Source organism: Thermobia domestica, chromosome 8 (genome assembly GCF_964235325.1).
Source record: "Thermobia domestica chromosome 8, izTheDome1.hap1.1, whole genome shotgun sequence".
Taxonomy (NCBI): Eukaryota; Metazoa; Arthropoda; class Insecta; order Zygentoma; family Lepismatidae; genus Thermobia; species Thermobia domestica.
Genome location: NC_137461.1, coordinates 95,631,209 through 95,641,392, shown reverse-complemented (window position 1 = coordinate 95,641,392; position 10,184 = coordinate 95,631,209). Strand labels below are relative to the sequence as shown.

Below are 10,184 nucleotides of genomic sequence, written 5' to 3'. Positions count from 1 at the left end.
TAACAACAGCTCATAATGCCTTGTACTATTGGACACTCCAAAAAAAAAAAAAAAAAAAAAAAGACCCCGCCCAAGAGTTGTAGTGTCGGATCGCCCTAAAATTTTGGATCACAAAAATCTCTAGGTGCATTCCTGGTTTAGCCTATTGATAATATAGGAATTTACAGACTTTTGTGTTGTTACATAACTATTTTCATAAAAACGGAATTGTCAACAACGGGGACTCGTAAAATCTTGAGCGGCCCTGCTTGAAGTTAGTCAATTATTACACTACCTCCCGGAGATATTTGGGAATACATGTCGATCTTGTGCAGAGTACGTCCTTTGGCAAGTAGTATCCTAGTGTAGCCCTTTCATATTTTGATCTACCCTCATTTCCAGGACAAACTTTTCTGGAATTGAGTTGAATTTCAGTTTAGTGCCTCTTTCAGCAGCGAGGCTATGTGAGACGTGGACCTACTGATTAACCTGGAATCCGAACCACATGTGCTCCCGCCGGGAATCGAACCCGGGTGTCCCGCACCAAAGGTGCGTACGCTAACCGCTTAGCCACGGAGGAGCTCAAACTTTTCTGGAAGAAAGTATATATTTGTTCTATTAACATTAGATGCATTATGTAATTTCATTGTGGACCAGGAGTAAAAATAGATCTAAAAAAGTAAAGGTATACATGACGTCACGCCGTCCTCCGTGTCTATCTTTGCCCATCGTAAAATTTTGGAAGTGGACGGACGCCATAGATATTTTTTGGAAGTGGGGAACAGAAACCCCCGCGTTCCCCTAACTTTTAACCCTGTTCTGGGCGCTATGGTATTTCGTACCTTATAATTTCGTCCTTCGAGGATTAAATTTTGTTCGATCATCTTTCATTTGGGTGGTTACAGTTTACCGTCACTTATCAGCACCAATACTATATGAGACGTGAACATACAGTGAAATCGGAACTATCGTGATGTATTCAAATTTCAAGGCTCATCCACCAGGGATCCAACCCTGAGATCCCTCTGGTGCGTCTGGTCCCTGGTTCGAACCCCGGCCAAATAAGTTTGTGGTGGACAACATTGTATATCTGGGGCGGCTTTAGAATTTTAATGTTGAGTAGGCCCGCTCCCTCGCTTATTAATACATACATTTAATTAATTCATGACAATAGAAAATTACTAGTATAGTAGTGGTTGATGCTGTTTGTTAAGTAATTATCTACCATTAATATAAATAGTGGAAAATATATTTACTCTTTTTCGTATCTTTTAGCATGTATGTATTTTTGGGTAGGCCCGTGCCTACCCGGCCTACCCTCTAAAGCCGTCAATTGTTATGTAGGGCCTAGGCCTATATGAGTTTTCTTGGGATACTTGGGTTCCTCCCACATTCTCATTTTTACCAATTGTTCCATCATCATTCACTTGGCTTAATCATCCGTCTCCTTTACCCTAAAGGGTATAAACCTGAGACGTTAAACTGAATGTACTATTTCATTTCATTTCCGAGATCACACGCACGAAAATGCTCGCATGCGCTAGTCAGTAAACCAGTGGAGAGGATCACCATCATCCTTGAAAAAGAAATAATTTGTTGCATTTCCAGTCGTTCTTTCAGAAAAACTGTTCCGGGGGGCACTCTTACTATTCTGGGGGGGACACTGCTGGTACTATTCTATTTATTATTATATTGTAGACGTATTATTTTGGTCTCCTCCGGGGGCACTCTCAGAACACCGGGGGGGGGGGGAAGTGCCCCCAAAAACATGTCTTGAAGAAACACTGTGCACTTCCCATCGTTCATCAGTGGTAGAAAAACTGTAACCTGATTTAACGTACATCCTGTATATGTTGTTTATTTTTTGCATCTATTTGATTTTGTTTTCTGTGCAGAAGAGAAAATTTCCTCACAAAATATTGGTGACAAGCATATAACCCCAGGTTCAGGCACCACTGTAAGATTAGTTCTAAAATTAAAAAAAAAAAAAAAAAAAATCTCTAACTATTCAAAAACCTACTTTCCCATAATTAGAATACTGTGTCTGTGTCCTAAATTCCTCTCTTTACTATATAGAACTAGTAACGAAGTGGGTGAGGAGTAGTAAGATAATTATTCTTCCTCAAAGCGATTTGTTACCTCGAGATATTTTCAAATATTTGCGAAAGCATCTTTCTGACCACAGATTGCTTTATCACTGTTCTACGTAATGAAGAAAAAATGTAGAATGAGCATTCATTCTGCACATCAAAGTTAAATCTCAACTAATAAATAGTAATTTATTGACGTGAAAGCATGGTACTAATATATGCATACTTCATAGTGATTGTGACAGTTATATTCCGATAACCCATCAAATCACACACAGTGAAGTTAAATCCCCCATCCCTATTTTCTGCAATTTTCATGACTTTACTACACGTATTTTGTTTTGTTAGTACCCAATGTACTCGTAAGATGGCACTGACCTTTCTCGTCGAATATTTTTATTGGTTCCGCGAGAGTAATAAAATCCTATAAAATATCTAATAATATTGAAGTTCGTAATATTAATAGAAGTGAAAATTACCATTAGGCTGAATTTCATAGGTAATTATTATGTAAGGTTAAAGAATAAGTAACATTTGCATTCTTGTTTTGCATACAAATAATCAATTACGTCATCGAGGAAGTGTTCATCCGCCATCGTACCTGCTATTGAGGTAATTGTGCCTGCTTAGTGCAAGAAACAGATAGAAGGAATTTGAGAAATTCACATTTATTTATTATTACAGGGCTGCTGTTACAGGGAGATCGTTTCTAGAACTTGTAAGGAAGTTCAGCGATATTGGCAGATCGTCCTTGTTGTTATTTGTGGGTGGGTTTTAATAAAATTTGCCAAAATTCCGGTCCCTACAAGGAAACGAGAAGGCGCCTATCCCGGCAGGAACGAGGAAGGCAGAATGAATAACAAACGGAGAAATCGCCCCAGTGCAACTAGGTAAGCAATTTTACTTAAGTACTGAAGTGTCCTTTTATAATAAAATGTTGTACAACGTGCGCGTTGTACGTGAATGAAGGAAGAATGAAATGTGGGTTCATGTATATCGTGCTAGGACAGTGACCTGTGCAAACCTTTAAGACCACAGATGTTTAACGAAGTACAACAGGCTGTTAAAAATAGGTGTTGTCTGTTGACTGAGGTTGACAGACTAACGAAAAAGCTTCTTGAGTTTGTAAATTAATGTTTTGAAGTTACTGGCATTCGTGAATATTGAATTTGCAATTTCACTGGGCATTACGTGTTAAAATTTTTTGCGTAGTGTTATTACGTCTGAACAGGAGAAAATGAAAGCATTATTCTTCCACGAATGAACTAAGTTCGTGATCAATAATTTTGGCAGGAAAAAATGTCAACTGCAAACAACACATCTTCAATAAATGTGTGTAATTTTGTAAACCAAGTGTTCGTAGTATTCTAGTGCGATGCAGTATTTAGTTACTATGCACTTCATGCTGGCTTCGTTTATTTATGTACTGATTGTTTAAATAGGTGGAACGTTGTGCATGAAGTGTCTATATATTTAAGAAATTATGTAACATTTTGTAAAGAATAGTGTGTATGATGGAGGCAGGAGCTTCCGACATTTTGAAACTAGTATTCTGTGTTTTATAAGTTTCTTGGTATAACAGTTACATCACATTTTTAAAGGATTTTGGTGTTGGTCGTAGTTGTTAACAATGAGATTCAGTAGTATTCATTGCATATTGTCAGGGTATGATAAAACAGTGCAAGGTTGTAACAACACCATGTACTTGGGGGTATCATAGAATGAAAATAGGATAATATTTCTCGTGATGCAGAAACAGAAATGTGAGTTCGTTTCCAATAGGCATGATGAAATTGTATTTCATTGAAGTAATTAGGTACGGAACATAAATTCTTACACAAGTGTGTTGAATTTCGTGGGTAAAAATTTCTCCTTTGCATAGACAGATGGTCCTTGATTTAACCAATGTCTTTACATAGTCATTAATCGTGGAGGCTATCGACCGTATGTAGGAACTCGAAATTTCGTTTTATTTTGTCTTATGCACAAGTTAGGGTAGGATTCATTATTACTGTACTCACAATGTACGCTTTACACGTAGGTGTGACTCACTGGTTGTTCTTAAGGCATTACTCGAGCAGAAGGCTCTATCAAATTCTGACAGATTTGTAGGTTAGAGCTTGGAGCGGCCTTACATCCATCACAAGCGTCCATTACTAACGTACGAACCAAAAGTTCCCACAGACTGTTTCTACTCAATTTGCATTCTTGTATTCCGCCACCTTCAGCTTAAGTAAATAGTTACACATACTTTACTTTCACTCTCATTCAAAATTTATTTCGGCTGATAGGCTGTTTAGTTTCTCCCCCGATCTTGCACATACCGTATAATATCTCCAATGCTACTTCACAAGATATAACTGAGCGAGTGACAGCGAGCGAAGGGAGTTAAAAGTCCCACAGGGCTCGTTTTTTTTTTTTGGGGGGGGGGGAGATTCTAAATACCATCCTTCATTGCAGTGTGCTGTGCACTTGTAGAAATTACTTAAATTCACATACCGGTACGCTTTTCTTCACGAAAATTGTTTCGACATTACTCAAGCAGATGGTTCTACCAAATTTTGACACATTTCTTACATTTTCATTTCTGGTTGGAGCTTTTTCTTTCAGCAGAGCATGCACTAAATGATGAGCTCCATTAAGTACTTGCAGATTGACTTTAGGAGAGCTCAGTATCAATAAAGTGTGTACGTATGGCATAAAAAAAACAGTGCATAAAACTCGAAGCAACTTGTGCTAGGAGGCCACTGAAAAGCACGAATGCTATCTAACCGAGTCAGGACAGGAACACAGCAGTGAAGCCCGAGCGATAGCGAGGGGGTGCGTCTGTAGGTAGCAATAGCATCAGGTACGGGGTATACCCCTAAACGAAGATAGAAGAGCACACTTACACATAAAATACTTTCACTATCACTCAAAATTCATTTCACTATTCTCTGCATTGACAGTAATTACTTATATTCACAATCTTATTCCTTCAGGAAAAATGTTTCACGTCGTAGCTATTTTACCTATAAATAGAGGTCAGCGCGGATGCGGATATATTCGCATCAAAATGGGTATGTGCAGATAGGCAGGGTGGCCCAAAAGTAAGTATACAGCTCTATATTGATCAAGTATAACATCCTAGTTTGAGTTTATTTGCTTCGGCTCTTGCGAGCTTAAGATGTAAGTTAAAAACACATTAAGAACAAATAATAAAGAAACTAAGTTTACCTCACGGATAACAATAAGAAATTATATAAAATGCAGTATGGTACTGTATACCTACTTTTGGGCCACCCTGTATATTTTTTTTGTTCGGATAGCGGATAAAGTTGCGGATATGGCTTCCTATTTCTTTTCCCTACCTAAAGTAACACTATGAAATTTTTTTGATGATGGTGGAAAGAGCACTAAGAAACGTTTGTTTTGAATTAAAATTTTTAAAACTGGTTGAAAAATAACTGAAATCTAAATAACTGTATTCGAAGCTGTGACTCAGTGACAGCAAAAGGACAAGAAATGACTCGGGAGTTGTCCTTTTATTGCTCTTTTCGAAATCGTGACTATTATAGATTATGTAAGTTGTACATATTTGCTACCTCATCTGCGGATACGATATTTTATATCCGCGCAGACCCCTACCTATAAATTTTCTATTTGGTAGAACCGTCTGCTCGAGTGAACCCCTTAAGAAAACTTGTGCGTTGTTCTGTACTTTTGTGTCTATTGGAATGCAAACTCAGTAGAAATAGCAATTAGATTTTAGTAAGGTCAGTAGATATCTTCCATTAGTTGATTGAAGATTTATAGTATGAATACTATGAAGTTGCTTATTGTGTGGCAGAGAATGCTTCTAATTGGAATTTGAACCCCATTAATGTAGTACTGTGAGTAATTCAGTCAACTTCCTAGTTACTCGCCAATCTAATTGATATTTGTATGTGGTTTTGATATCGTATTCTTGACATGAAATACTACCTATATAAGAGTAATGCTGTACGGTTTCTACGTTAATGCACTCGTACGATCATTAAAATAGTAATTTGTCTGTAACTTAGTGATTGATTTCAATCTACTGCTACATTTCGTTCTCACTTTTCTGAAAACTTCTTCAACCACATTTTCCTCAAAACAACACTGGATTTCTTCTTTTTACACCATTCTCATTACCTCTGTTTGTTGGAAAATAAAATTACCCCTTTCATCATAATGTATAAACAGTAAGTCTGTAAGATACCGAAAACTCGAGAGCTAGAACTTTTCAAAGCACAAGAAACTCACCTATAGCCCATATATGGCTGCCATTTGCAATTTTTAAAAATTTCAAGTGTTATTCTGAGAAAGAACATGCCCGAAGATCTCTCAGAAGAGTGTGAGAACGAAATCTAACAGCAGGTTGCAAATAAATTGGTAAATAACTCATTATAGGTAAATAACTATTTTGTTTTTCATTGTATCATAGGAGTTGTCATTGTATCAATTGAGGCTTATAATTTTGTAAGAAACAAGAGTCATATACTTCTGTAAAGTTTCCTCGGAGGTACACTTACAATAATTAAAACTTTACGTCAGACAGGCAGCCATATTATAGTTACAGCTGACTATACACAGACGCGACTGAAACTGATTGACTGAAATGCTACGTATCCTTTTTTCAGGTTAAAAATGTGTCTAGAATTAAGATCATTTCTCCCTTCGAGTTCTTGTAAAAACTATTTAATAAAATATAAATGACTCATTCATTCATGTAATAAATCTTCTGTAGTTAATTGAAGTTTCAGCACCAAAAAAACCTTTAGTACATCAGAGGAGGAGTGATCGGTATACGTACTTTATTATATCATTTGTAGTATCTAAAGTTCCCTAACCTATGTTTAGTGACTTCATACAAGACAACGGAATATTGTCGAAATTGTTAGTAACAAGTATAGTATGGAGCTCTACGAGGTTGGTTGACATTCTGTTCTGACTAATATTTATTTTGTCTTTGCGTGCTGTTACCAGTATGTAATTAATTTGAGTTTCAGTAGAGTTTTTGATTTCTAATTCACGTTGTTTACTTTTTGTAAATTTACCAATTTTTATCGTGAAACCTAAGTTCTCGAAACTAGCCAAAGAGGCTTCGAAATCAGTACTGTAAGATAGTAAATTAAAGTACCTGTTGAGAGTATCCATTATGATATATGAAAGACTGAAAAAAAGTAGGTAAGCAATTTCGTAGTGTTTCATTGTAGAACATAGTTGAAAATACTAAAAACAATCTGTTATGGAACCAGAATTTAACAAGTGTTGGCAGCATATGTTTAATCGTGAATCCGTGAGTAGTATATATGCAAAACAACCGACCATGCTTTATCACCAATGGTCTTGCACACGCCGACCAAACAATAATTTATTGTTTTACGCATTAAATTAAACAGTTAATAAGTTACTGAAAACAATAACAATTTTTGATCTCTAGTTGTGGACTGTATAAATTAGTATAGTTGCTGTAACTAATAAGTATTAGAATGAAGAAAATACAACACACAGACACTGAAGATCCTGCACACGAGGCTTTTGCAGGAAAGCACAACACAACACTGACAAAAGATGCGGGAGGCGGCCTAACGGTATTTTTGAAAAGAAAGACAAGAGACCGCCAGAGTAAGAGGCTACAAATAGACCTGAAGAGACATCTGTACAGCAAAACTGACACTACATAAAACGTATATTTTGTTCCAAGTTTTGGAAATGCTGACAATAGGCTCAAACACTGAGAAAACATAAGCCTTCTATTTCTTCTTAGTTTTATGAAACCGCTAGAGGGCAGAATGGCCCGAACAGGTCTTTTATCATCGCTAGTTTGCTGTTTCCTCACTCTCTCTCTCTCTTTCGGTATGTGTGGAATTTATTGATAATACCGGTATAAAATTTTACTGGTTGGCGCTAACTGTGTATTACGAAGACTGTATCGTCCCACTGAGTATTCGGCACATTCTTGTAGAATACCACACCAGAATACTCAAACCTCAGAGGAATCGTTTAGGGATGCCTGAAAATCGTAGTCAGGTTCTGAAAGATGTCTTTAAAAATGCACTCTCATTTTTATTCGTGAAATGGGGATAGCTAACCAGCTCTGAGGTTTCCTTCTAACTTTTTCATGACTTATGTTATGATTTTTATATTTTTCTTCTATTTTTAATGTCTTATATTGTATCACTCTAATTTGAACCACTCTTTTTAAGTTTTATTTTGAATTTTTAATATGCAGCTTATGTCGACCATTGGCTTATCGTGACGGAGGGGGGGGGGGCAATATCCTTGCTGCAGATGCTCTCATTAAATCATATTCATTAATTCATACTAGCAGAAAACTAAACGTCACAGAAGAGTCGGAAATAACTGATCTATTTGTTCGCTGGTTGTTGTCAATTACTATCCGTAACTTAATTCTAACATTTCTTGTTTCATAAAAGAAAAACTGTTCTCACAATCGAACATACAGAGAAGAAATTCCCGTATTTTCCTCCTTATAGATAACAGGAGGAAAATGTAATTCAAAATTTAAAAAAAAAAAATGATCTGGATTTTTTTTGAATAAGATGATATATTGGTATATCCTATAAGCCAACATCCATGTCAGTCGTCACTTTAGTTCTTGGAAAAGAAAACAATAATAGCGTTTGAGTAAACGAATCAATTAATCCGATCAGTTTACTGATAAGACAAACTAGCATTTTGTATGTTAGTGCAAGAGACTTATAGAATAGCATAGAAATAAAACTAATCTCTGTTAGTTCAGAGGATAATCTAATCCTTTGAGCTTCCATTATTTTCAAATGGTGTAGATATTAGTGCGTGATTCCAGATTCAATTGTCAGTACGAATCAAGCCTTCCGTAGCGTAATTATAGGATAGAAACTTATAGAATAGACAAAGCTTTCAGCAGTGGACGAAAGCAAATTATAGGGAGAAAAACTCTCATAATATTAGTCATTATCTTGTTGGTGAACTATGACTGTAAATTGATGTAATTGAGTCACGTTTAACTTCCAACTTGGCTAAGACAATTTTGGAAGTACATGACCTTTAAGAAGAAAATCATTCTGTCATTAATCGAAGCAAAGTGAAAATCTGAAAGTTTATTTTGTTATGCTGTTCTGTTTGAATTGCAAGTTCGGCAGAGATTCAGATGGAGCACAAGTTAAGGGTTTTCAAAGATGAGTCTTGAAACTGTTCGTTCCAAACAGTTGAATAAATGATTTAATAGAGAACATTATATACTTACCACTGATATTCTATAGGTATTATCATCCATGACATTAAGTTCGAGAAAACCTCGTTCACTTGGTAAATATTTCAGAGTGTACAGGATCTTAATAGGGAAGTTTTTGTAAGTCCTTTAAGAGGTTAGGAATATGGGAGGCTAATACAGAATAAGAAGTGGCTAACTTAATTGTTCTGCGTTGAACCAGCTGTAGAAATTGATCTAAGGCTTACATGGTATTTTAGTGTATTTGTAGGTGTAATTTTCCCCGATAAGCTTTACCTCATATATAGTAACTTACGTTAACCTCATATAATTGATTCTTTGACAAACACACTCCAGTGATAAGATACGGAAGAGGCTACTTTTTGTATTAATTCATGTTGGCATGTAAAAAATTAGGAGCCAGGTGGATTCCCCAAGTGTACATAAACACAAAGTTTGAACGACTGGGTGATAATAGTACGAACTCATAAAGAACAGTGGATATAAATATGATTTAGCACTATAAAACTGTTTTTTAGAAGACTTTTTGTCTATTGAGAGAGATCACCAATTACCTTGAGTGAGAATTTGTTTCAGAACATATGCTTAATCCTCATGCTGCCTTTTGGGAAGGCATTCCTTACACCAGAAATTGAACGCGTACGTACTTCGGACTTCTCAGTATCCTACTACGAATGTCATTGGTTCTGCTCTTTTCACTGTTAATAAAAACGTTATAACGATTTGGAAAAGAAAAAGTAGTATGAACCTACGAAATTATTTTTTTCTAGGAGTTTGAATGATATAAACAATTAAAAGGAAATGGCATGATGAGTTAAGAGAAAGGATAAATATGAAATCTTGTTCGGATAGAATAGGCCTATGCTGAAGATGTA

General features: G+C 36.1%; 1 protein-coding gene across 3 annotated transcripts in view; it reads left to right on the top strand.

Annotated features, from left to right (window-relative positions):
• The first annotated feature begins 2,629 nt into the window (after positions 1 to 2,629).
• Positions 2,630 to 10,184, top strand: part of LOC145693095 (uncharacterized) — a 92,057-nt gene continuing 84,502 nt past the window's right edge. The window contains exon 1 of one of the 3 annotated variants that reach the window (XM_081768787.1): positions 2,630 to 2,959. In XM_081768787.1, the coding sequence (XP_081624913.1) occupies positions 2,922 to 2,959 (38 nt within the window). In that variant the 5' untranslated portion in view covers positions 2,630 to 2,921. Of the gene's footprint in view, positions 2,960 to 3,379; positions 3,402 to 10,184 lie in introns of those variants that run through there. The other 2 variants (XM_081768786.1, XM_081768788.1) reach the window with 2 other exon arrangements.